At 49.6% G+C, this 28,000-nt stretch overlaps 1 protein-coding gene across 2 annotated transcripts in view; it reads right to left on the bottom strand.

The window, feature by feature from the left end:
• Positions 1-1,936: 1,936 nt before the first annotated feature.
• DOCK1 (dedicator of cytokinesis 1) overlaps positions 1,937-28,000 on the bottom strand; it is a 542,215-nt gene continuing 516,151 nt past the window's right edge. For both annotated transcript variants that reach the window (XM_027112936.1, XM_027112937.1), the window contains exons 47-52: positions 26,422-26,559; positions 18,381-18,526; positions 14,488-14,686; positions 10,502-10,655; positions 7,008-7,159; positions 1,937-3,117 (exon numbers count right to left, since the gene is read on the bottom strand). In XM_027112936.1, the coding sequence (XP_026968737.1) occupies positions 3,022-3,117; positions 7,008-7,159; positions 10,502-10,655; positions 14,488-14,686; positions 18,381-18,526; positions 26,422-26,559 (885 nt within the window). In that variant the 3' untranslated portion in view covers positions 1,937-3,021. The remainder of the gene's footprint in view (positions 3,118-7,007; positions 7,160-10,501; positions 10,656-14,487; positions 14,687-18,380; positions 18,527-26,421; positions 26,560-28,000) is intronic.

Here is a 28,000-nt window from a genome sequence, read left to right as displayed (position 1 = left end):
TCAAATCTTTATGTGAAAGACTAATCTTAACATTGATTAAAAAATAATTTTTTAAAATATAATACTAGGAAGCAATCTTCAAGCACCAAGGGTTGTTTTTCAATAAGAAAAAATTTTTACACTTATAAGACATAGTTTCTATACTATCTTCTTTTAATAAAGATTTGGGGAAAGCACATGTTAAACTGAATAGTTAAAGATGGATTTGTAATACACGAGGAAGTATTGTGAAAGACGAAAGAATAAAACCAAATTTAACTGAATGCGTGAGAGCTAAATTTGGCTTTGAGCTTCCTGGCCATCAAAGCAAAAATAGACAATAAGACCCTCACCATTCCTGTTTTAAAGCAAGTATTCTCAACGAGGCAATATCACCCGAAGGTGATGAAAATTGGTTCTTGGGGAACAAAACAATAATCTTACTTTGTCAATGTAAAAAGCAGAGATAGTCATAAAGTATGTAAATAGATGTATGGTATATCCCTACTGTTAAAACTTCTTGAGAGAATGATTAGAAAAAAAAATGTCTAAAAAGACCCCTGGGACGCAATTATGAAAAAAGGTTGAGAAACACTGTTTCTGAGTAAAAGGAATACATTAGTGCAGCTAGAGAGGTAAGCTGTCCTCTTGAACCTCCTTCTAGAAGGAATGTCTCCAGAAGACACTTGATGACACAGAGGTCAGTTTCCCCTTGACTATAGTTTTGTAGCCCATGTTGATTTAAAAGGTAAAAAAAAAAAAAAAATGTGTCTGCCTAGCTTGAGAAGTTCACTTTTTGTAAATATACTTTCATATTTATATTAGGAGATTTCTGTAACACCTGTAAAAAGTGTCCACTTTTCCCTTCCTAACTGTTGCGTTTGCCACGTACCTGGCAGCTCTGGAGGCCAGCGTGGAATTTCCGGCGGCTGGGGAGATGGGGACATGGTGTGGGGAGCAGGGGGTGGGGGGGACCCGGACGGAGTGTGCAGTCCAGAGATCATCCCGTGAGACTTCCTGGCGGATGTGGCGGTGCAGGGCGAGAACTAGAACCCAGATGCTGTTCTAGAATAAAAACAACCGTTGCCATAGGGCCAGGAACTATTTTTATAAATTTCGGCTAGAGCTTCCGCGAGAAGTGAAATACTGACTCTGCAAATATCACCCGCGGCCAGAGGCTGGCCCCTCCCAGGTGGGTGTGCCCCTGCAATCATTTTAGGATGGTGGATAATATCTGGTTTCTAACGTACTCAATGGAGCATGAATATTCATGTTGGTCAAAGAGTAAAAATTCAAGAAGAAAAACATTCCATATTCATGTGTGTCTAAAATTCCCTGCGGGGGGGGGGGGAACCTGGATATTTACAAGTTCGAATAAACTGGGGACCAGCCATGGAGCCAGCGAAGGATCCCCCAAGCCTCCTGGGGATTCCGCAGCAGCCTCCTTCGAGGCTGGTTAGAAGGGGCAGAGTCACACCCTTGTGTTTAACCAGGGACACATTTGGATGGAAAGCAGGACCCCAGCGCCTTCTTTGTTTCTTGCCGCCTAAGATTCAGAGAAAGCTGGGAAGTCTGATCCTCTCAAGTGCAATGACACACCCCAGTAAACAAAGCCCTCTCTCAGATTAGCAGCTGAAAAGGCTAAAAGGGGATGTAAGTAAAGTGCAGCCAGAGGGCCCCGGGGTTGGGCTGAGGGGAGAGAGCTCCAGCCTTCGCTGGGCTCAGGTCTGCTCTGTCTGTAAGGACGCGCAGAGACGCATGCAGAGGCGTGTGGGTGCTGTCTATCTGGCCTCCAAGTCAGAGATAATTAAACACAGATGATTAAGACCAGCGTTTGAGGACGATGTACATACAGATAAACAGGCATCACAAAGCTCTTTAAGAAAGCAAAATGGAAAACAGCGGCTTTTAGATTTTACATCAAGGGATAAAAACATAGTATGTCAGACACTGCGAGTCGTTTTAAATGACATTTTATTTTTCGTTGTCATGGATTAACTTTCGAGCCTACTAGAAGAATATCATGATTATAGTGAATAAAAAAATATAGATGGTAGAATAAAAATATTAGGTTAGACTAAGTTAGTTTTTTTTTTTAAATCATCCTCCACAATGATTTTTAGGACTTGAGCTTTGGGGAAAAAAACGAAGAAAACTTAATTTGGGTTTTTTTTACACTTCCCTCAGTTAAACGTTAAGAACACATATTGGGAACCATTTGCGGACATGTATTACAATAAACAGAAGGACCACAAAAATTAAAACAAGTTCTAAAGACCCTCATATATACAAACTTCTGTACAGAATGAGCACAAGAAGAATTCACCCAGTTAAAACCATCTCCTGTGGTCTACGTATTGTTTTTCGAAAAAGAGAGAAAATTGATCTGCCTATACTCATTGATTTTTCCACTTGATCCCAGTATTTTAAATGGTGTCTCCACTCCATAAATTAGTAACTGTTCAGTAGCGGAGAAATATCCTATTTTAAATTATACCAAAGGAAATCAGGGACTTCCCTGAAAAGGCTGACCTTAGTTGCCTGATGTAAGCTGAAGGGACACTCAACCAACAAAAAGTCACACCACCAGGTGCAGCCAGGAGGGTCTGAGAAAACATCCTGCAAGAGTCAGCCGGGGTTTGGCCTCGAGAGATGAGGGTTCCTAAGCTGTTATTACACAGTTCTGCAGTGAAGGCCTAAGCTCTCTTACTGCGCTCCACTCAGGTCAACCGGCCTCTCTGCTAATGTGTCATTTGGCACAAAAAGAAAGGACTTCTGGGCAAGACTTAGGCTCTCTCAAGACGGACACACTCAGAAGCCTCCGACTTTGATAAACATAAAAGCACGTCCCAGGCCCGTATCTACCTCGCTCCCCAGTGCTAAAGCCCTCTCACTCAGTGGCTGGAGACGAACTCCTGTTAAGGAAAAGCAATTGCACTAAACATCAGACATCACAGGCCCAATGAGGTAAACGCCAGACGTGGGAGAAGATGCGGAGGGAGAGGAAGGATACCAGCTGGCTCTCCGGCGGGTGCTGCGCGTTCACTGCACGATCCCGGAGTCCACTGAGGTCTGCTTGCGCGTCGTCTTGGGAGGCGGCGGCGGCGGGGTCTTGCTGGGCAGCGGAGGGGGGAGATGCTGGAAGACAGAAAACGGGGGAGACTCCAGGGGGGTCTGAGCCGGCAGGGGGGGCGCGGTGAGGGAAAGTCGACCTGCAGCCCTGGGCGGGAACTGCCCTCTCCTCGTGACTCGGGGCAGGCAGGTCGGCCACACTCAGGACCGCGTGGCTGTGGCCCGGGCCACTATTTCACACGTAGTACGTCACACGTCTGACCAGCCCCTGAGACGCGTAACCGCTGCTCTTTGGGTGGTGGTTTTAAATCCACGTGCTGTTGACCTAAGGGCCCCTGGAAATGGACCGGGTTCAGAAGTGGGCAGCTGAAATGGTTAAGGACAAGTGAATGTGGGCAAAGCAGGACCCAGGGCCAGCCAGGCAGCCTGTGGCCATGTCACAGCTGAGCCTCCCGGGGTGAGGACCACCCAGAGGCCCCTCCTCATGACCCCTGAAGATGCCCCGAAATAGTTCAGGGACAAAGTTCTTGGAGATGCTCTCCATGGGTGGGTGGCTGCGAGGCCTGCTTTGCTCTCAGAAACGGCAAGGCCACATGAGAGAGGGTCAGCAGGTGGGCCATGGTGGCATCTGCGGCCACCATCCAGGTGACCCGTTGACAAGGTAGTTTCTCATCCACAGTCGCTTCCCAAACTGTAAACAGAGGAGGATGAACAAGGCTAGGGGTGTGTTTAAATTCTTCATGAGGGGAGCACAGTTTATCAAGAAACGGGTGCAGTTGTGCTCTAATAAAAGTTTATTTACAAAGACAGGCGGTGGGCTGGACGTGGGTTATGGGCCACAGTTGGCCTTAGGTTCTCAAGAATGGATTTACGGGCTTCCCTGGTGGCGCAGTGGTTGGGAGTCCGCCTGCCGATGCAGGGGACACGGGTTCGTGCCCCGGTCCGGGAAGATCCCACATGCCGCGGAGCGGCTGGGCCCGTGAGCCATGGCCGCTGAGCCTGCGCGTCCGGAGCCTGTGCTCCGCAACGGGAGAGGCCACAACAGTGAGAGGCCCGCATACCGCAAAAAAAATGGATTTATAACCGTAACGGCAATAAGAGAAACGGAATGTACCTGTCAGGGTGTGAATGATGGAGGGCAGTTGGTGGCCTTGCTCTTGGTGGGCACGTGACACGCACAAGAGGTCAATGTGTGTTGACCACATGAATAAAGAAATGAGTGAGCAAATGAACGAATGAGTGAATGAATGAGCAGAGGAACAAATAAACAGACCAGGATAAGTGGGCACATGCCACAGGTAGAACACACCAGAAAAAGCTCACAAAGCACTGGCCTCTAGCTAAGGCTGGGAGTACACTGTTAACAGCATCCCAGGGGAGGTTCACATTTAGCTCAATGTGAGAAAAGAAGTTTCAAGGACAGAACAGTGACGAAGCTGTGTCTTAACTCATTGCCCAAATTTCCTCCTGATTCTGAGACACACAATACTAAAGTGATCTAGGGCTTAAGAGAGAGAAGAGAATCAATGTGGAAACACAGAACTGATGTAATGATATTTAGACACTGTAACCAGGCATGTAAAAGAACAGACTTGTAAATCTTTTTAAGTTGGTAAGAACGGTCAAAAGAAATACCGATTTCTGGCTCTGATGAGGCGTTTGCTTATTGACACATGGAAGTAAACAGTGCGGGCCGGTGTGAGCGGCGCGGGGCCAGGCCACAGTCGCAACTGCCCTCTGTGCCAAAGACGTGCATGGTGGGCTCATCACCACTGAGCGGCTTGAGAGCTCGGACTGCCGGTCGTAATAGGCATTTTGAAAGAAATGACAGCTTAAAGTGGCAACAACTAGAAAGAGAGTTGACTACAAGCCCGAGGCTGGTCAATGAGAGTGACAGGAGGACATGTATCAGCCCCCATGGAGGGCGAACCGATCGTTATCCCACAACAGCTCTTGGGGCCTGCAAGGGAGGCACCCCTGGAAACCCAGCTGCTTCCAGAGATGACACCCTAACCCACAGGCATGCCTCCTGAAGGGGTACTCACACTGCAGGTACGTCAAACAAGACACCGGCAGCAAGGCGACTTGGGTAATTAATCTCATGGAACTCACACCCCTTTATAAATGGAGCCGAAGCTTGTGCATGTCTGTCCTTCCTCCAACAGCAGTGGCAGCAGTAACTCAGAGGATGAGACCATCAAATGTTGCCCCTGAATTGATTTGTAACAAAAATGGACTTGCTTCACACTTCCAAGTTCAGAATTTTCAGTGTGGGGAGACCTGGGGGACATTCTTGCTTTTCCGATAAAATAAAGATATGAAAATCAAGATGGAATCGGTTAACTACGCTGTTAGGAAAACACCCCAACCAATCAACGATCTCTCTCAACTCCCTGCGTCTCTTTTTATTCTAACCTGTCGTGAAAATCGCGGGAAGGGTCAGACTTACATTTCCTTAGTTGCTACAAACTGTTCCAGCTTCCTAAAAAGCCATCATGGGGCACCGGGTCCCTTCTCCGGCCGGTCCCCCATCATGGAATCTCGAGGGACAGAGGGCTGACCCGAAAGGCACTGCAGTCTTGGAAGCACGAACCACCCCTTCAGCACCAAAGAGGAAGCCCCACCGCTTGTCTGGTTTTCTTGCCCAAGAGGAATAATCGAATAAATATACTGTCAATAAATCCCCTCTTTCTTCCGCTCCTCTCACAAGAAGATAATAAACTTGCAGAAAGCTCAGTGAAAAAGTCTCCATTAAAAAAAAAGAAAGAAAGAAGAAAGAATGCAGGATTTATATTGTTTTAGAAGGGAAAAAACACAGCTTGCTGTTATGAAAAGAATCATGGCCACATGACTACCTCATGTCTTCCATGTTCTTCTACAGGAGTTCTGTTGCCGTATAATTACGTTATAGAGGCTGACCAGCTGCATGTGTGATCGGGGATATTCTACTCCTCAGCCTGCATGGCTTTAATTTCATTAGGCTGTGAATAGCGTGGCTGGGGGAGGATGAACCTGGATGCGATCACCCGGCGCTGCTGGGTCATTTCACGTGGGCACGCGGACCTCTGCACGCAGCCGGGCCAGTGAACAAAGGAGAGGCCTGTGTGACAGCAGCCTTAAGAAGCAGGAGAGAATGCGGGGGGATCTCAAAAGAATGTTTCTAGAGCCGTGAGCCGGTAACAGAAGCATGGGTTTAGGTGTTTTTTTCAGGCTTTTAGCTGACGTTTGCATAAGTAGGCAGGCCCAGAGGCCAGAGCAGTGAGCACATCAGACACGATTAATGACGGTCTCCGAGGGGGGACTAGCCTGGGCACCAGTGTTGACGAGGGTTCGAGTTGGCAGACCATGCTTGCGGCAGCCAGCACCCCGAATCTAAACGGGGTGGGGTAGGTTTCAGGGCTAGAGGTGTGGCTAGGGATGGGTGGCCTCGGGGAACAGAGTTTGCCCAACCTTGCTTCTCCTTTGCAGATTCTCTGTGCAGCAAGTGCCTGTCCCCACCCGGGAGTGGCCGGTGCGAGGGCGGCTGCCTGGAGGAACTGCCGGGACCTGGGCTTCTCAAGGGCGAGGCTGGTGTCCAGGAGCACCGGCCCCCGACCAGGTGTGGCATTGGCCAGCTTCTTAAAAAGTCAGACAAACCTCTTCATACAAAAGCTACTTCTCAACACCACACTTTCCTAAGAAGTGCAGTGACCTCCAAGGTCACGAGAGAGGCCCTTCGATCCACTGGCTGGAGTTCTTCCCCCTTTGCCTTGTCCTGAGGGCCCCATGGGAAAGTGCGTCCCTGCAGCGAGGACACAGAATGACAGACCACACGCGCCGGCGTTCCAACCACTGTGACCTCTGCTCGGAATCACATCTCGGCTTGCCCAGAGTCAACACGCTAACACGAGGAAGGAGGGGTTTGTACCTGGTGCGGAGAAGGATGTGAGCCACCCACTCCCCGAGTCCTGACTTACCCTCTGCTGAGGAGTAGGGGGCGGGGGGCTCGGCAGGCCTGTCAGGTCCAGGTTCTCGGTCAAGGCCCCATAGTCTGCGCTGGTGCCTTTAAGAGGCAGAGGGGGCGGAACCTCAGCCGCGTCCAGTCCAGTCATGCCATTCAGCTCCAAACCTGGGAAACAGGGTGGATCAGAGTCAAACCCACATCCCCAGCAGGCGTGGACGCACACACAGCTGCTCTGTGCTCTCTCAGGAGTGGCAGGGAAGCGGGAACCCCTTCTCCTCCCAGAAATGCTTGTCAACAGGGCACAGAAGATAGCAGAGATGGGCAGAGGAGGCCAGGGGTGGCATTGCCTCCGAAGGGCATGCTCTAGAAAGAGAATACCAACTATCACGAGATGCCTAAAACCTGAGCTTAAAGGACAGACCAGACCACTGGAAAAACAGCCGTGTCGACCTGGGACCCTTATTTATTTTATTTACTGTTCATTTATGTACTTACTATTTATCTATCTATTTATTGATTTATTTCTGCATGCTGCACCTTGAGGCCTGCAGTATCCTAGTTCCCCGACCAGGGACCGAACCCGGACCCTCAGCAGTGAAAGCACAGAGTCCCAACCACTGGACCGCCAGGGAATTCCCAACCTGGGACCATTCTGATCCCTCCTAGGCCCCTCTGCCCTGGTGGCATCTACACAGCTTGGGGTCACAAGGACTGTCTACGCCTGCGGTTTTCAGAGCCCAGCCGGGACGCTGCACCAGGCGTCCTGCAGTTATGAGCCGGGGAGCTTCACTAAAGCCAAGTCTAATAACACAGCTCCCAAGCAGCCACCTGCCTTTCAAAACCCTCACACCAGGAAAAGCCAATTGTACGAAACGCAGTTATTAGCAGGAGCAGCCTCTGCGGCGGGTGCTTTAAGTAAGCGGAGGGGAGGTACCGTTTTTAGAGCGAAGCAAAAAGGAGCTGCTTTCAGACAGAGGAGTGATCATTAAGGCAATATACTTTCTCAGCCTTTGTTGAGACTCTTAGAAATAATGTGTCATTTATGTTAAAGAGAGAAAAACTGACATTTTTGCTGTTGGGTCTCTTTTAAACTTTTCCCCGATGATGCATCTGATGAAAAACTCTTCCCTAGGAAGAGCTGTGTCAATTTATGAGGAAGTCTCGCAGTTGAATCCAGGGGCAAGAAGGTGGTCTCTGATTGAATGACTGCCCTCGTGACTGGTTGTTTTTCTTACGGTATTTATTTAAAAGTTACCATTTTAACCATTTTTAAGTGTGCAAATCAGTGGCATCGACCACATTCACACTGTTGCACAACCGTCAGCACTATCAATTGTATCACCCCAAACACAAAGGCTCTACCCTGAAAGTGACAATTCCCCCTCCGCTCTCCCCCCGACCCCTGATAACCTCGAATCGACTTTCTGTCTGCATGAACTTGATTATTTCAGCTATTTCATGTAACTGGAATCGTATTTCTGTCCTGGCTTATGTCACTTAGCGTTCTCCAGTTCATGCATGTTGCAGCATGTACCAGAACTTACTTTGTAACGGCTGAATCATATTCTACCGCGTGGGGATTTCTCCGGATGTACATTTCAGTTTAACTATTCATCAACTGATGGACCCTTGGGCTGTTTCCACCCGTTGGCTGTTGTGAATGACGCAGCTATGAACATTCACGTGCAAGAATTTGCTTGAGTCCTTGTGTCCAATTCTCTGGGGTAAACGTCTAGGAGTGGGCTTGCTGGGGGTTATGGTGATTCTATGTTTAATTTCAAGGAACCCCTAAAGCATTCTCCACAGCAGCTGCAATGGTGCCTGTTTTTAGCTATTTATAAAAAAAAATTAAAATATTTTTGAAGAAGATCACTGGTTATAGTGCAAGGATGTGAAACTAGGACATACCAGGAGACCATCTCCCTTGCAGAGCCCAGAAACTCGTGGCTCTCTCAGGCTCATTACTGTGGCAGCCCTGACTCCTGACCAGATGGACCACCTCCAGATTCTGCTACTCCCCTTTCAGCAAGAAGACACCAGATGTTGAGGACAACTGTTCGCTGCCCTGCACAAGCCACTCCTCAGGCTGGTACTCCCCGTCCCCCCGCTTTTTTTTTTAAAGATTTTTTTGATGTGGACCATTTTTAAAGTCTTTATTGAATTTGTTTCAATATTGCTTCTCCTTTTTTTTCTTTTTTGCGGTACACGGGCCTCTCACTGTTGTGGCCTCTCCCGTTGCGGAGCACAGGCTCCGGACACACAGGCCCAGCGGCCATGGCTCACGGGCCCAGCCGCTCCGCAGCATGTGGGATCTTCCCGGACCGGGGCACGAACCCGTGTCCCCTGCATCGGCAGGCAGACTCTCAACCACTGCGCCACCAGGGAAGCCCTTGCTTCTTTTTTAAATGCGTTTTGGTTTTTTGGTCACGAGGCATGTGGGATCTTAGCTCCCCAACCAGGGATGGAACCCGCACCCCCTGAACTGGAAGGTGAAATCTTAACCACTGGACCACCAGGGAAGTCCCCCCCATCCTCTTTCTCCGGCCGCCCTCGTTCTGCTGCTGCCCTCACTCCCTGCCACTTTCTTCCTGCCAGGATGCTGCCTCTCTGGCCGGCCTGATTTGAGTGGTGAAAAGCCAGGTACCACTTGCAGTGGGTTCCACAGCATCTGTCCACAATTCACACCCACCCGGAACCTCAGAATATGACCTTCTTTGGAAATAGTGTCTTTACAGATGTATTAGTTAAGAATCTCGAGAGGAGATCATCCTGGATTTACGATGGGCCCTAAACCCAATCTCCAGTCTCCTGTACGAAGAGGGCAGAGCACAGAAACACGGAGAACAAGGCCTGGGAAGAGGGGAGGGATTGGAGTGATGCGTTGACAAGCCAAGGAACGCCAAGGACTGCCGGAATCCACCAGAAGCCGGAAGAGGCACGGGCAGATTCTCCCTGAGACTACACGGCGGCAAGGCTGTTGATACCTCGGTTTCAGACTTCGGGCCTCCAGACTGTGAGAAAGTAACTTTCTGATCCTTTAGGCCACCAAGTCTGTGGTGATATATCGAGCGGCCCTAGAAATCGGGCAAAACTGGAAAGTAAGTTCTACCCTTAGCCCCTCAGCACAGCCTGGCAGGGCTTCTTTCCTTCCCATTCCTCCTGGACGCAAAAAGGCTCACAACTCCCCCACCCCGCCCCCATGGGCTGCACTATCTGGTGACACGAAATGGAGGACATTCCACATGCGTCTCGAGTTACCCCCAGCACACAGGAGGTCTGGACATCTGAACGGGCCCCATGCTTTCCTCCCAGGGAGCGCAGGAGCCCAGGACTGGGCTTTGGCCTGATTTGCTTTGGTCCCAGGGGACATTCCCAGGAAGTCAGGTGCTTGTCAAAACTCTCACCATCTGCTGGACAGAGAGGGTGGGTCTAACTTTAGAGACTTCGATCAAGGGGGAGGTCACAGAGCAGCGTAAGGAATTCAAACGTGGACAGTGTCCCACTTACTGGACTGCAGGCTGAAGCTGAGCTTGGCTCTCGGTGTGACCGGAGGAGGCGTGTGCTGGGAGGACGGGGAGGACGGTGACACCGAGAAGCGCCTTTCACTGCCCATGATGTTGATCACCTGGCTCTTCGGTCTCTGGGGCCGCAGGGGACTTATCTACATCAGAGGGACGGAAAGAGCATAGTTAGGAGCCGTCATGGGCTGAGTTGTCTCACTGCAAAAATCCCTATGTTGAAGCCCTAATCCCTCAGCACCTGCGAATATGACCTTATCTGGAAATAGGGTCTCTGCAGATGGTCAAGTTAAGATGAGGTCGTTACAGCGGCTCCTAATCCAGTATGACCGGCGTCCTTATAAAAGGGGGAAATTTGGACCCTGACCCATGCACACAGGGACAGCGCCACGTGAACATGAAGGCAGAGATCAGGGTGATGCTTGCACAAGCCAAGTGAGGCCAAAGACTGCTGGTCGACCGCCAGACGCTGGGGAAGAGGCCAGGAACAGATGCCCCTCACAGCCTCAGAGGGAACCAGCCTGGCTGACACCTTGATCTTGGACGTCCAGCCTCCAGACCGTGAGACGATCAATCTCTGTCGTTTCAGCTGCCCAGCCTGTGGTACTTTGTTACGGCAGCCCTGGCAAACTGATACAGGCTTCACAATAATCTCCTTACCCACTCTGGGGCTGATGTCACATCACAGGTTTCCTGGACGTAAGTGTAATGTGGGCCAGTCAGTGGGGGTGAGAGCACACAAGGAGAGCTCCAAAGGGTCACGAGTGGACTCAACGACCAGCTCAGTGACCGGAACGCCTCAGGCACCTAATTTCTTGGTCTTTCTTGGCAGGTACGTGAAAACCTAGAAACTTGCCGAAGGATTTTTTTTATCCATCTCCTGGATCTTCTCTCATGCTACGCTATTACTGAGTAGGAATTCTTTCCACTTTTCATTGCATTTATCCTCCCCATCTCTGACTTTCGGATGCACTTGACTTTTCCCACCTAAGCCTTTTCCTGCAACTGTAACATCGGGGTGTTTTATTTATCTATTTCTTACAACCTGCTCTCAGATCATTAGGCCTGGGGGAACACAAGCGGTTCAAAATACTCCCAAGGTAGGAGTCATTAGCAAAGTTATTAACCCAGCTGAGAAGGAGGAATCAAGATTTCTGCTCTGGGACAGGCAGGGCGGGAGGGCAGGGCTCTGGGCCTGGTTCCGGGGGCTTCATTCCTGGGCCTGCTGGTGAGGGTCAGCTGCAGAGCCGGTGGGCGGCAGCATGTGCCTCTCAGCGGTCTGCAAAGGCAGGGCCTCCCCGGGGGCTACTGAGGCTGGAAGGAGGGGAGGAAGGCTTAAGCCCTTTGGTAAACGGGGGACTGAGGGGACACTGGCCAACAAGCCGACCTCCAGAACTATACTACGCCAATGAAGGAGATACCGGAGACCAGGTGTCATCCCTCATCTGCAGAAACCGATGAGTTCCCTGCAGCTCAACTGCTGCGGGAGGTCTGGGACAGCCTGCTGAGCTCGGGCTCCTCCTCGGGTGTGTGTGTATAGGGACTGGAGACGGGGATTCAGGGATTGCGTAGGTGCCCCTCCCATCCTTCCCACCCCATCCCATAAGTGCACATTCTGACAATTCGGGAAGCAGAGGACATTTTACTGGTGAGATGCAAACTGCACGTGGAGGCTGCCCTCCTGCTCCAGGCAGACTCTGAGAGGCTTAGCTAGAGGTCATGAAATTGTCGATGATGCAAATTCAGGCAGGAAGCCGAATCCAGCCCCGTGGAGGGAACAGAGAAAACCTCTGCAGAAGCATGAGGAGGCCAGGTGGACGCACAGAGCAGTGCAAGCCCAGCGCCGCCCCAGGGAATGGGGCTACTGCCGCCACTCAGTAACCCTGCCTCTCACGGACCCCACCAGCCCACCTGCTCTGTCCCGCAGCACCTGGCCGGTTACAGGCATACGGAGGCTTGAATAGGAAACTCCAGGTGCCTAACTGGACTCACAGACCTTGCCAGCAGCTGTAACCCGGAGGACAGACTGCTACCGGGGCTGGACAAGAATAGCCAATCTGCCTCTAGCGAGAAGTCAGGAGGCCCCTGGAGCTACAGCCGTGGTTATTCTGAGACTCCTCAGAGGCCGATAGCGGGGTCAAGGTTCTGTGCTCTGACCTTGGTGGGTTCTTGTGCATTGGCTGAGGGTACCCCAGGCCAGCCACGGGGGGCGGGGTGCACTTTGTGCCGGAACTCAGCCCATCTTCACTAGCATCCTCGCGGGAAAGCAGGGCCACGTGGGGAGGGACAGGCTTATACCGTGATGATGGCTGAGCCTGGCACGTCCTTTCCCTTCTCTGCACGCAACTTAATTCTGTCCAACTCTGCCACGTGGCTCAAATTCTCTGAGGCCCTCAGTTTTAACATCTTAAAGTGGAGCTTTAATGAAAATGTACGGAAGACTTGCACAGGCTCTGCACTTAGTAAATATTCAAAAAATGTTGCTGTTCGTTCCCCCACCCAGTGATGGTGTCTGGACTCTAGAAAGGGGGGTGCCAGCCAGTCCCAGCGGGGTCGCTGGTCTCCCAACTTTCCAGAAGAGCGGACAGAGCACAGGGGGCGGGGGCGGGCTCGTCAGAAACCTCTGGATCCCACTGCGCGAGGCTGCATCTGGGCATTTAGTGCTAAGCCTGTGGCCAGTCCCACCCCGGGCCCTGCACCCTGGGCCCCTGCACTCTGCAGTGAAGCACCGAAGCCCAGCTGCAGTCCGAGCTGTGTGCAAAGGCCTCGCGAGGGCGTCTGCCTTCATGAGGACCGTGTTGTGGCTCTGGGGTCTCCCTTCCACCTCTAAACACCCAAGCGGCACGTGGCTGCTGGTCTCCATGGCGTGCGGTCTGGATGGAACATAGCCTCTGGTATTCAAGATATAAACAAGCAGTGAAGTATGTCTTATTAAACAGTGGTCCCACCTGAGCAGGGTTGATAAGCAACCCTTCAGTAACGGCCGGGACAGGTCATGGACTCCCTGCCCAGGGCAGGCACATTCTTGGCCACCGTACAGGCAAACGTCCATCCATTTTGAGAGGGAGGCAGCCCTAAGCCTGACTTGAGCTTTGACGCTGATGGCCTCGGAGAGCCTCTTCTTTATTTTGTCTCCGGTCTACAAATAGCACATCCTGAATACAGCTCACCCCAGAAGCTGTCCGTGCCTAATTTTTGCCCCCAGACTCCAAACGCTGCTATGTGCTGCTGGGAGCAGAGGCAGCCCCCATCCCCCCAGGCCCAGCCCTGGGAGGAGAGCACGTGCTGCTTGGGTTTCACTGCCATCACACAACCCCAGACTCTGGAATGAACGAGATTCCCGGGGATCCATCTTTAATGTCAACTCACCAGCACGTGACACGTTAAGTCCCTGAAAATCCTTCTGAAAGACGGCCAAGGGATTTAGGCATGGAGCACACGAGGCTGGGAGGATAACACGGGCCTGTGTATAGCTGCCACAGCCCAGCGGGAAGGGGCTCTGGGACGCTAGTGGAGCAGATTATAACAGTTGGGCAGAAACGGTGGCTTAGTGATTTCTGGTCAGGAAGGGGCAAGGGAACAGCGTTAGCTGGCCCGGAGTACTGCTCTCTGACAACAACAGCAACCTGTTCATCTCCAGAGACGTCCGGATGTCTAATGGAAGCAAGTCCAACTTTGCTGCGGAGCCTACAACCATGTGGGGCCTGCTGATGGCTGGGGCCCCTGTGGGATGGAGGATGGAGCACGGGGGCAAAGACGAGCATCCTCCGGAGAGATGCAGCTCTCCTCTGTGCCTCTGGATGCCCTACAGCATCAGTTATACAAGGGGAGGGCTGAGAGAGAACCCCGATTTTCAAATGACTATTTCACAGCCAATGCAGTGAAATCCAATTGACAGCCCCCTCGGCTAAATGTGCCACATAGACAGGTCCCAGCAGCTACCGCGGAGCGAGGGAAAGCTCCCTGTGAAATTACCGTTTCTGAAAGGATCACAGCCTCAGATTGCTGCAGGGGAATGTCGGTGGGTTTAAATTCTTTATCAAATATCTCTTGATGTTTGCTGTTCCTTTTTTCCTTCTTCTTGTCCTTCTTCTCTTTATCTGGGTCGTCCTTGTCTAGCTTGTCCTGGGACCGGGAGTACATTTTCTTTGGCAGGAGGGGTTCCAGAGCAAACCTAAAGGAAACGGTTCTTTAAATCAATGACGTCTTACTAGGACAGCCACTGCTTTTCGCCCTGCAGCTCCATGTAAAGTCACTCAGAATGAATCAGGTGCTCCCTGGGAAATGCCCAATTTTACAAGGAAAGAAAGGATTTTAAAAGGAAGGTCAAGGGAGACTTAAGATACATATTGCTGACTGCAATGGTTATAGTTTTGAATCTCGATAAAAACAAATTGGAAAAAAAATAGAACACTTACAGGATGATGAGGGAAATGTAAAGTCTTACTGGATATGGGATGACTATATTCAGGGATTATTGTTGATTTACGACGGGAGGATGGTATTTGGGGTCTATTTCAAAAGGGAAGCCCTCACCTTTGACAGAGTCATACTGAAATATTCACGAATGCAATGAGGAGAAACAGGCAGATGCTAACGCAAAGAAACGTCCGTATCGGTACACAGGTGGCTTCCATTTGACAGCCCTTTGATGGCTCAGTGAGAAACAAGCCAATTCCAGCTTGCAAGGATGTGGAGACGCCCTCAGATTTTTAGCTGAGAACTGAGCTTGAGACAGAGATTCTGGGTCTCAGCTCTGCCACCTTCTGGTGAGTCTCCACAACCTCTAAGCACCATGGGCTGGATGTCCCCCTTCACAAAATGAAATGGAATGAAAATGGTATTTAAGAAGAGATATGATCTCTTAAAAGAAGCTAGAGTCATACAGTCATATAGGAGAAATAGCCTATATTGTGATTTCTGATAAATGTGTTTTTTAAACTGGTCTACCCATCATTCTCATATGGTTAAGAGAAGCAAAGGGGTCAGCTGAGAGGGTTCACGGAAGCTCCCTGCCCTTGAGCTGCCCAATGTCAGGCAGCCCCTGAGCCCTGTGGGAGGGCAAATCCCACCCCCGTAACGCGGGCTGTCAGGATAAGGGGCCAGGTCCCGAGCCTGCCCCTGGGAGCCCCCAGTTCTCACTGAGACCTTCCAAGCCTGACTTCCTGGGACACCTGGAGACTGAAGTGTCTTCTTCAAGGGGACACTGATTGTAAGAGAAGGAAATCTAGAAAGCCTGTCACATTGCCATCCTAGCTGTGGTTTCTTTCAAACTTTTTTGTGAACGGGACATTGAGAACAAAACCACTGCTCTGAATAAGACCATTCCAGCACCTTGGCTCCCCAACATGGGAGAGGTAACATGGAAGTCAACACATATTAGATGGGTCATTCACAAAACCACATTTCAAATCCACAGAAGACGCCGACTGCTGAGAGCAAGAATCACATCTGCTACGTTTTGTAAAAAAAAAAAAAGAAAAAACTGGATGGTCAGCAGGTATTGAATGTAGGCATTGATTATCAATAGCTGCTAACATCACTGCAAGGGAGAGAGACACGAATGTCCTTCTGAATGGAAGAACCAATTGAAGTCATCCTGTCTCCAACTCATGCCTGAACGTGCACAAGCCTCTAGATGTGACTACTAATCTGCAGGATATATGAAAGACAGAGAAACACAGTCAGTAACACTGTAGGGGATGCAGTAAGCAAAACCCAGAGGACACCAGAAGCAACCTGGAGTTTTCAACAGATAAATTACAAGGAAAAGAAATGAAAAGAAAAAAGCAGAAGGGGAAATCTATTGATCAAAAGAGAACTAAAGAGATACAGCAGCCCAGCTGCAAAGTGGGGCTCTTATCTGGATCAGTTTCAAACGAACTAAAAAGAAAAAAAGAAAAGCCATTTATGCCCCAATTGGAAATTAAAACCAATATCTGACGATAGTATGGAATTACTGTTCACTTTTTACACGTGCTAAAGGTAGTATGATTGTGTTTTTGGTAAATTCTTACCTTTTAGAAATTCACACTGAAATGTTTACGGATGAAATGATATGATGCCTGAGATCTGCTTCGGAATAATATGGAAGAGGGAGAGTGTGGGCTAGGAGTTGATCATTGTTGAGGCTGGCTCATGGCTGGTACAGGGCCTCATTATGCTATTTTGTCTCCTTCGTATATGTCTGAAATTTTTGCATAATAAAAACTTGAAAATGATTAATGAAATACACCAGTGTTGACTTTGATTATTACGGCATTTCTGGGCATCTGGACTTTTGCAGTTGGATACACAATAACTACTAAATCAACAGCCATTAGGTGTTAAATATTGTATCTCTTCTACTATAAACAAAAATTTAAAAATCTTCAGGATTTTATTCTAGGTTTGGCAGAACTTGGGATAATTCATGTAGGGAAACAAAGGATTAGTGGGCATCTTAAAGCTCCGGGGAGAACCTGTGCTGTGAAATCCAGACGCATACACAAGGAACCAAGAGAAAGGCTGAGCTTTAAATTTTTCACATTATGAGAACCAACTGCCGACAGGACGAACTTTATTCTGCACGTAACTGATGCCATTTGAGACCAAAGCCTCATTTTCTCCACATCCCTTAGGTGGTGAAGGGTGGCAACCCCGAGAATGAACAAAAATCTGGACTCTAATAAAGATGCCTTCTAGTTCAAGGTTAAACAAATACGGCTCCAGGGCTGGAGACAACGATTCCCACTCATGTATTCACACGTGCAGGACAGTACTCCTCCATCTAAAACCTCTAGATCACTTTCTGCCCTCACCCCTACGTTCCTGGAAATATAAAAACCTTTTCATAACTAGCCTGGGGATTTACCTGCGGAGAAGCTGAATTAAGTTTCTTTAGCGATCTTGCGCTCAGCGACAAGCACACTTGATCTAAATACCGCTAAATTGAGGTTTTCCATGTGGACTTGGCCTTAGAAGTAACAGACACTGATAAAAATTACTGTTAGGAAAAAAACGTGGGAGCAGTTTGCCATCCTTCATTGGGTACATTGGTCGTCGGCAACAAAGGGCACTTGGGTTGGAGCTGTCCCTTGGGGCGCTCTGGAAGTCTGTGTCTGCGTGTCACAGGGGTCAGGAGCCTGTGGGTTTGATAGGATGGGATGATGGATTGTAAGCCAAATGGGCTTGGACAAACACACAACTGTGCAAACTCGACAGCAAACCAATTAGCAGTTCTTCTCTACTGTTTAAATTGCATGTGACATTTTTTCTTTCTGTATCATCAGAACAAACTTTTCATATATGCTAGTCACAAAACACACAAAAATGTCAATAACGAGGTTCTCTTTGCAGGAGACACAGTGGGAGCTCAAGGAAATGTTCCCCCGTCCGTTCCGTTCTTGATCCCTTCTTAGTTGCTTTGTGCCATCTGGTGCTCAAGGGCAAAACTGGGTCTCCAAAGAGATCTTGTAGAAAGAAGGTGGCCCTGCCAGCAACCAAGGAAGCCTGCCTGTGCGCGACAGTCCTGCCCTAGCGTGACACCTCGGAAGTGAGCAAGAGATGGAAAGTACAAGCACGCGGCTGGCAAGGAACGCATCACACCGCTTCCGGGACTTGCTGAAAAGCACTGAACACTCACCTGGAGGTTCTACAATTTGATGGCAACCTCATCCAAAGCGGTACCCAAGCGAGAAATTTTTCCTCAAAGATTCACAAGACTCTACAGTCTCAGCGGCACCATGATTGTAAAAGTCTTGGATGGTCTCCATCTCAAAGAGGATTTTGATTTTTAAAAATCCTCTCAGGTGATGAAACAAACCCAGGGCCCCGGGTGGCTCCTTGAACCCCCTCCCAAACCTCCCCGGCTGCGGAGCCAGACTCACCCGTCAGAGCCCGGCCTGGAAGGGGTGCTGTCTGATGACAGGGACGAGACAGAGGCCACAGACAGAGGCCGGGACGAGGAAGGCATTGTGAAGGATCGGACCATGGACCGGGGACGGCTGCCTCTTCTGTCGTCCAGACTTGAGGGCTGGGTTGGGCAGAGGGGAGAGAAACAGACAGAGAGAGACTCGTTGGATGCTGTGGCAAAAGGCGCCCAGCCTGGCACGGGCAGACACCTCGGACCAGGTGGTCTTAGCAGCCCGGAATCTAGGTCAAAACTGTCCACGCTTTCATGAACAATGCATGTGCTTGTTCAAAGTTGAAGACAAAAACGATGATTATTTGGAGGCTTTTTGAAATCTGATTTGATATCGTGAAAAATACCAGGAGGAACTTTGTTTTTTAAAAAAATTAAAAAGCAGTTTTCTCTACCAAGACCACAAGGCATCAACTTGTTCCAGAGTCACGGTACAATGTACTGATCAGAAAATTTATCTTGTAGAAAAATATCTAGAATGTGGAAGAATTTTACAAGATCTTTAGATGAACTTTGTTTCTCTGCGTGGTGACAAACCAAGAAGATCACTAAAGTATATGGATGCATAATGATGGAACTTCTCTAGACTAAAATAAGATGCACCTGCTGCTTAATTAAAGGTGGATTTCCTCCCCTGCCAGCGACTGGATTAGATGGCTCCATGGCTGGCGTTGCTAAAACTCCTTCTCACCAGAAAGTGGACTAGCAATGCATTCTAGAGAAGAACGGTCTCTGGACAGAGTTTTCCATCGTCTCTTTGTCATGTCATACTATTGTACATTAACAAGATAAGTGTCACTGAAATACAGCACATGTCAACACCTAATTAGTTACAAAATGCTAGTGTATCTGCACCCCGAGCCAGATGTTGGTACATCTGGGATGGAGCTGCAGCAGAAGCTCCTTTCTTTAACCTGAGGATGTGGAAACCAAATTTCTGCAGGGCATTCCCTCTCTGTGTGGCTTCAACCTCCCTAAAGCCCATCCCCACTCCACCAAAGCTGGTGTTTCATTCAGCCCCATCACCTACAGAAGACCTGCCCGGGACTACGGGTGATTACAGATTGTACAACACCATTGAAAAGATGGTCTGTTTCTTAAATATTTGTTTTGCCCATGAAATACTATTTGATCTGTACACTATCTCTTCAATAGTAAAAGGTTCAACAGACTTGTGGTTGCCAAGGGGAAAAGGAGGGATGGACTGTGAGTCTGTGATTAGCAGATGCAATCTGTTACATACGGAATGGATAAACAACACGGTCCTACTGTATAGCACAGGGAACTATATTCAATATCCTGTGATAAACTATAATGGAAAAGAATATGAAAAAAAATGTATTTATATATATATATGGATGACTGAATCATCTCGCTGTACAGCAGAAATTAAGACAACGTTGTAAATCAACTATACTTCAATAAAATAAAATTTTAAAAAATAGTAAAAGGTTCAAAATTGCTGAAGAACAGTGTAAAGCAGAAGCTGGTAACTGTTTTCTGCAAAGGGTCAGATAATAAGTATTTTAGGCTTGTGGGCCATAAGGTCTCTGTCCCAAGCATGAAAAGAGTCATAAACAGTACAGAAATAAGTGAGCACAGCTGTGTTCCAATAAAACTTTATTTACAAGAACAGGTGTCAGGCCATAGTTTACTGATCACTGGCTCAATATGCAGCTGAAATCTGCCAGCGCAGAGGGTCTGGTCGGTCTTGGGTTTAGCACCAATGATGGTGCCATGGCCCATCTCCAGGGAGACAGCCATTGTCATTAATTGGCTTTTATAAGGAAAACTTAAAAGGAAGTGGTGACTTGCAGACAAACCCAAATTGTAAAAATGTTTCTAGAAACTCAGTCTACAATATCCTCTTCTCAGCCATTTCTGTGACAAAGTGAGAGAGTGGCATGGACATATATACACTACCAAATGTAAAACAGATAGCTAGTGGGAAGCAGCCGCATAGCACAGGGAGATCAGCTCGGTGCTTTGTGACCACCTAGAGGGCTGGGATAGGGAGGGTGGGAGCGGGGGAGATGCAAGAGGGAAGAGATATGGGGATATAGGGATACATATAGCTGATTCACTTTGTTATAAAGCAGAAACTAATACACCATTGTAAAGCAATTATACTCCAATAAAGATGTTAAAAAAAGGTTATATGCCATTTATAGTTATTATAAAATACTGGCTATATTGCCTGTGTTGTACAATATATCTTTGTAGCTTATTTTATACCTAACAGTTTGTACTTCGTAATCCCCTACCCCTATAGTGTCCCTCCCCTCTCCCTCTCCCCACTGGTAACCACTAGTTTGTTCTCTGTATCTGTAAGTCTGCTTCTTCTCTGTTATATTCATTAGTTTGTTGTATTTTTTAGATTTCACATATACGTGATGTCATACAGTGTTTATCTTTCTCTGACTTATTTCACTGAGCATAATGCCCTCCAAGTCCATCCATTTTGCTGGAAATTGGTAACACTTTATTCTTTTTTTATGTCTGAGTGGTATTCATATATACATATATATCATATCTTCTTAGATTGCTTCCACATCTTGGCAAGTGTAAATAATGCTGCTATGAACACTGGGGTATATGTATCTTTTTGAATTACTGTTTTTGGTTTTGCCAGATATATATTCATGAGTGGGATTGCTGGGTCATAGGGTAGTTCTACTTTTAGTTTTTTGAGAAACCTCCATACTGTTTTCCACACTGGCTGCACCGATTTACATTCCCATGAACAGTGCACAAGGCTTCCCTTTTCTCCACACCCTCACCAACATTTGTCACTTGTTTTCGTTGTGATGGCAGCCGTTCTGACAGGTGTGAGGTGATATCTCACTGTGGTTTTGATTTGCATTTCCCTGGTGATTAGCGATGTTGAGCATCTTTTTATGTGCCTCTAGGTCATCTGCATGTCCTCTTTGAAAAAATGTCTACTGAGGTCTTCTGGCCATTTTTTTAACCGCGTGGTTTGTTTTTATGATGTGGAGTCACATAGGCTGTTTATATATGTTGGATATTAACCCCTTGGCAGTCCTATCATTTGCAGATACTTTCTCCCATTCAGTAGTTTCCCTTTCTTCAACACGTTCAGACGACAGTCCAAAGCCTCCTACCCAGCCTTGCGGCTGAGCCCTGGGAGCCTGTTCTGGGTCCTTCCATTCCTGACCCTCCCAAGGAAGAGTCCTGCCTGCTACTCTAGGTGCATCCTGACCACCCCATCTGCTACCCCTGGTACCACCGTGCCCAGCTCGGCTACCGCTCCTCTCTCTGGCATCTCTGTGGGACTCTGACCCTCTTGATGCTCTGAGTGAGATGTGTTCACGGCCGCTGCCTTTCGAAACCCAGGCTCTCCCCTGCCAGTTCTTCCACAGCAGCAGCTTCTGAGGACGGCTCAGAGGTGGGGATCAGCGTTCTGGAAGCTGGGGACTGTCTTTCTGAGCACCCACCTGCTCAAACCACCTCCTGCCCCGTGAGGGGCTGCCTTCCCACTTCTCCCCGGCAACCTCCTCAGCTTGACTTCAACCCCGTCCTCTCTGGATCCAGGTGACGGGCAGAGAAGACAGCCGTCAACCTCGTGCTCGGCTGATTCTTCTGGCTCGGCAGATGCTGCCTCCGTTGTCCATCATCTTCTGGGTACGTGGAGACGCAGCCTTCCAGGAAATGCAGCTCTGCTTACGGTGGAGAAGAAACACGACCCATCTGATATCTGGGTGCCATGAGCCCCCATTCCTAAGAGCGCCCAGCATGACAGTTTCCATTTCTCTGATGAAATGATCTTCATGGCAGCCAGCGCTGAGGGAGGGGGTGCACAGGAGGCAGCCGGCCAGGGACCAAGAGGTGCAAGTGGCCACAGGATGACCTCATCCAGCTCGTGGGAAGGCCCAGGAAGCAGCCGTGAGCGTCCAACCCCCAACCACGGAGGGCTGGCGATTTGCCCTGAGAGGCAGCCTTGAGTCTTGGTCGGGATGCACAAGCACGGATTGGGAAGTACAGAGGAAGGGGGACGGCAGGAGCCGGCTCTCGCAGACGAGGGACAGAAGCCAGTCTGGGTCCCACATCAGCAGGGCAGCCACTGGGTGTGGCCCTGGGTCCTCCCGGGCCATTCACCTCCCAATTCCTTCTTGACCAAGCAGAGCCTCTAGAAATGGAGGATCCAGGGCTTTTGTTTTTTCATCTGAAGCAGCTGGTCTCTCCCAGCCCTGATGGGGTAGCTCCAGCGCTAGGACACTTGGAGAGAGGGGACGTCTCTCTCCCTGCAGCGGGGCGGGCAGTGGCGGGGGTGGGGGGTTAGAGTTAGGCGGGAATGTTGGCTCTGGCATGGACTAGGTGACCAGGCATAAAACACGGAACTGCTCTGGGCCTCAGCTTCCTCCTGACCATGCAGGGAATAATCATGCCACCTTGAGAGGCCGGCGAGGATGAGCTGAAATGACGCAGGTGACGCGCGTAGGGCAGGCCACGCTCTGAACCGCAGCCTCCGTTACCCTTGCCGTTGTTACCACGGCCTGAAGCACAGACTCACTCCAGCCCTCTCCCCAGGAGCTGGGGACCAGTGCTGAACGTGGCTGGTGCCCGTGGCCTCTTCTCTGGGGACCCCGGGTCTGCACTCCTCACTATCTAAGTATACGGAGGAGGCTAGGCTCCTGTGCTTTCATCCGGGGAGCGGTGGCACCTTAGAGCCCAGGACTGTCTGAATGAAGGCCAAAGCTGAGCGGGCCGGGGGTGTCCCATGGAGCCGCCGGTGGATTAGGAGTCAGAGGGTGTCCAAGTCTTCCCTTTCTATGGCTTAGGCTGACCCAGAAAAATTGACAAAATGGTTTATGTCCTTTCTATGGGTTTTTATTTTATTTTTTAAAATTTTGTTTATTTTTTGGCTGCATTGGGTCTTCGTTGCCGTGCGCGGGCTTTCTCTAGTTGTGGCGAGCGGGGGCTGCTCTTCGTTGCGGTGCATGGGCTTCTCACTGCGGTGGCTTCTCTTGTCGCGGAGCACGGGCTCTAGGCGTCCAGGCTTCAGTAGTTGTGGCACGCGGACTCAGCAGTTGTGGTTCGCGGGCTCTGGAGCGCAGGCTCAGTAACTGTGGTGACGGGCTTAGTTGCTCCGTGGCATGTGGGATCTTCCTGGACCAGGGCTCAAACCCGTGTCCCCCACGTGGGCAGGCGGATTCCCAACCACTGCGCCACCAGGGAAGCCCTGGGGATTTTACTTTTAAATCCATCTTTTTTAAAACAGGATGATACTGTATTGCTTTTGAAAGTATTCTGAGGAGCTTGAAAGTTCTCCAAGTAGGTAAGACGGGAAAGCCTCATTCCAGACGGCATTTTATCACCACATTTTTCAGAGGATGACAGGGTATCTGCCTGACCTTTTGTCTGCTCAAGGGAGGCTGGCCGCAGAGCCTGCCTTTGGGGTCCCAGGATGGAGGTGGACTCAGGGAAGCAGCTCCAGGGGACAAAGCATCCACGGGTGGAAAATGCATCCTTAATTCTGTCCCCAACTTCATTCCCAATAAGCCTGGTCAACCCCTGGCTGGGGGGTGGTGGTGGAGATGCCTTGGCTGCCCCTGCCTCGGGGTGGGACCTCGGTGGAGAAGATGCCGTTTCAGACTGCGGTGCAAATGGCTCATCACCGGCTGAGGACGTCCCACTGCCTACACAACCGCCCTGCCCTTCTTCCCTCCTCCCCCGTGTGCAAGCACAGCCGGCAGAGAACTCATGAATCACAGCAGAGAAAGGGATATGAAGGACGTCTGGCGAGCCAGACAGATTTCTGTCCTCCTGAAATATACATGAAATGATTGATCAAAGAGGAAGCTTTTCACTTAGTGAGAAAACCTGGCGATTTCACAAGTGTTTATTTCTCAGAAAGAATTAAAAGTGGCATCAGACTTTGAAAGAGGTGCACCGTGATGTACTTTGAAACTCTTCTGGCCACTTGACGCTGATTGTAATGAGACGCAGCTCGAGGATTCTGACTTGTAACAAGGCTCCTCCAGCGTGGTCCTGATTTCTAAGCCTGCTCACCTGTAGCAGCTCCTGCTGGGCTGACGGTCCCAGATTCCTGCCTGCGGAGTCTTCAGACCATAGCCCGGCGGTTGTGTTACTCTTGGCTTGGTCAGGCTCATGCTCTGCTGTGGTCAAGGCCAAAGGCACCTCATTTGATGAGCACCAGGGTCCTGGGCTTGGAGGCTCTGAGGCCCAGGCATGGCCGGCAGGGCTGGGGAGGGTGGGAGAGCATAGAGCATAACCCCTCTCAGGGGTGGTCTGGCTCTCCTACATGTCTCCAACCACAAAGGCAAGAGAAGAAGAGCTCTGCCACTTACTCGTGTAAGCTCGGGCTAGTGAACCTTCCCATGTTCCTGTTGCCCCATGTATAAAATGGGGATGTGCACAGTGTCTCCTTCCTCATGTTGCAGGAACCTAAGAAGTTCATAATTGTTAAAAACCTCAGAAAGGTCCCTGGCACGTGGTAAGCACTAAATTAGCGTTTGCTAAGTGAGATAAATGGGTGAACAAAAAGAAGCCAGCTCAACAGGGAACAGCAGAGAACTTTAGAGAACGGCAGAAAGATGGAGCTGGGTCAGAAAAGAAACCAAAATGGCGCACCTGGTTGGACACCTGATTCCTTAGGAGGTAGAGCGTCTTGTGTTAGGAGAGGTGGAGTAACTCCTGCAGCTGCCTTTCCTTTGCAGGATAACAGAAGACCTGCTCGCATACACCCCCTCCACGCCAGCAGGCATGGGATTCCAGCAGACCAGAAGAGGTCTTGCGGCCTCTTTTTGCGACACTGATGCTCACCCCCGGACAATGGAGAAAGGGGGCCTCAAGCCGTCTGCTAGGCCAGATGTTTCCTGAGTCCACAAGCCGTCAAGGCTAGGACTCACCAAGGCTCCCAGAGACCCTGAGTAAGGGTGGAAGTGATGCTCTGAACTGCGCCACAGGGGTGCTCTGATGGGAGGTGCCTGGCCCTGCCCCCGGAGCTGCTAAGGCATGGCTCATGAAGACTGCCTCAAGCCCACCGTAAGGCCTGTCAGGTATTTTGCATCCATAAAAATGCCTAGCCACTTTTTTATCATGCTCCTGATCTCAGCCCTGGCTAGGAGACCTTCCACCAACTCTCAGCAAAAGCCCAGGTCTGATCTCCCTGTGCTATGTGGCTGCTTCCCACTAGCTATCTATTTTACATTTGGTAGTGTATATATGTCCATACCACTCTCACTTCATCCCAGCTTAAAGTAATTATGCTCCAATAAGGATGTTAAAAAAAAAAAAAAAGCTCAGGTCTGTCCTTCACCCCGGAACATCCTGGCATTCCAGGCTCTGGGGGGCTGGTCACCTTCCCAGCTCCTCCTTACAATCTGTCTTCTGCCCAAGGCATGGCTGTGTCTGCGCCGGCCCCTGGCCTCTGCCATTCAAATCCCTGCCTTCAGCCTTTGTTAAGTGAGTCTTCCCTCCAGCCAGTGTCCCGCCCGCCTCCTGCAACCTACTCTTGGCCTAGATCAGTGACCCCTTCCTCCAACAGGTAACAGCTTCAGACCTCAGCAGTCCACTGCGCCCCTCAGTGACTCTGACCTTGGCCTGGGCACAGGCTCTACCTCGGCTTTGGGACATCGTGAGTGCTGTTTCCCTGTGTGTTATTTAACCCTTCGTGCGTGTCGTGTTCCTGGAGGTGTGGTCTCTGTGAACCAGCCTGAGTCGCCCGGATCTATGAGATCTTTCTGTCGCTCCACACACGATGGGGAGCTTGTGTTCACAGCCATAAGCGGGGTATCTGGTGATCAAGCAAATTCAGGAACGTTTACACCCTGACATTTCCAGTTGGCGAGAGGTGGTTCCCAGTGTGCTGGCACATGAAATGGTGAAGGGGCGGAGGTTCCTTATCTCACTTCCTTAGCAGGTGTCACGTACACAACTCAAGTACTCGGCCCTGTGAGCCCGTCACAGTCGGACAGTGTGACACAGAGACACGCTCCCTCCCCTCTGCCGCGCCAGCCACTTACCATGGTCCGGACCCCGTACTGCTTCTCCACTTTTTCCTTTAACTGTTTGAAACAGGCTTCCATTCTCTCATGAAACGGCCGTAGTGCTTCTGTGACCTTGTCTCCATGAATCCTGATCCCTTCGGCCAAAAATGGAATCTGAAAGACATACAGGTTGACGTTCCTCATTTCTTGCTTAGTGGTCCAGGGAGAGAAGTGCACACCAGGCAGGAAGTGGCAACGTGCAAAATGCATCTGCTTTGGCTTCCCAGTCAAACCGGCTGATTAAATTCACCATCAGGCAGGTTACTCCCCCAGACCAAAATGTGTACATGACAAGCATTTGTGTTTTAAGTCGGACACGTCGAGTGCGGGATGCAGCACACCGGCTGCTCCGTTACTTTGCCTGACTCCCATTTGACCATCAACCCCAGAACAGACTTCTCTGTGCTTTCCACTTGAACTTGGGAAGGGCTGCGTTTTGGATTTGTTTAGCTATGACTTGATCTGTTAGCAAAGGGCCAAGTCACGGTACAAAGATTTTTTTCGCTAAGAATATTGCCTCTACAGGCAAGTGAGAACCCTATTCCAAAATGTAAAAACCTAATAATACGTGATCTATAGTCCTGAAGGATGTTCTTATTTGGAAAGGAAAACCAAATTTATTCTTCCTTAAAACTAAAAAGAATCATGTCTCTGCCAACACTGCTGTCACAAATATCCGTGCCAAGACTTCACATCGGAGCGCGGAGATACAGCTGACCTTTAAAAGCGTCGTAGAGACATTTTTATTCCCCAGCCCCAGAGACCCTCCGGAGCCACAGCCGCTGGGGGTGGGTGTGAGAAAGCCTCCTTTCTTCCCCTGGCTTCTGCTTCCCCTGAGGCTCAGACTGGGAGGTAGATGCTCTTCAATGCAATCAAGCTAAGAGGCTTCCTCTTAATACTTTACAATTAAATCAAAATACTGATTAAAAACAGATTTTCTTAATATGACAGAACACCAATCTAAATGAGCAGATTTATTAGTAAGAAGGATAATAAGTGCACAATTGAATTTCATGTGAACAAATTCAAGAAATCTTATCAAGATGAATCAAGGCATAAAATGTATTTGGTTGCCATTTATAGCACGCAGCTGGTGCCTCTTGTGGTGCTCCAGGAAAGGACGGAATAAGTGAGCGCTCCCCTGTGTTTCCACCACCCAGCCTGCTCTCGAGCTGCCCTGGCGCAAAGTGTGTTTGGCTGACAGTTGGGCTTATACCCAAGGTACACGCCAGGCATCCCTTTCCAAACAGCTATCACCAACAGGACAGCATGCGGCTAAGGTTTCAAGCTAGATGGGACGTTTTACTATCCCACACGAATTACTCTTGCAGATGGCAGCCTTCAGGGGCTAGCTGCAGCTTGTTCAGGTTCAACAGAAGAAAATGCTCACAGAAATCCTTTTGCTTCCTGGGGGTCGGCAAAGGCAGGCTGCAGACAACTTTTGGTGGGATGGTAAATGTGTTGTGGCTCTCTGGGCGTGAAGACAACGTCGGGGTGCTGTCTCAAGGTTAAAGCACAGCCACTCTAGATCCTGAAAGCATCTTGTAAAACGGCC

The sequence above is a fragment of the Aethalodelphis obliquidens genome, unplaced genomic scaffold (genome assembly GCF_003676395.1).
Source record: "Aethalodelphis obliquidens isolate GAN/ISIS:26980383/991018 unplaced genomic scaffold, ASM367639v1 scaffold11, whole genome shotgun sequence".
In the NCBI taxonomy this organism is placed as follows: Eukaryota; Metazoa; Chordata; class Mammalia; order Artiodactyla; family Delphinidae; genus Aethalodelphis; species Aethalodelphis obliquidens.
Note: the sequence above shows the minus strand (reverse complement) of the source record. Positions and strands in the feature narration are given on the sequence as shown.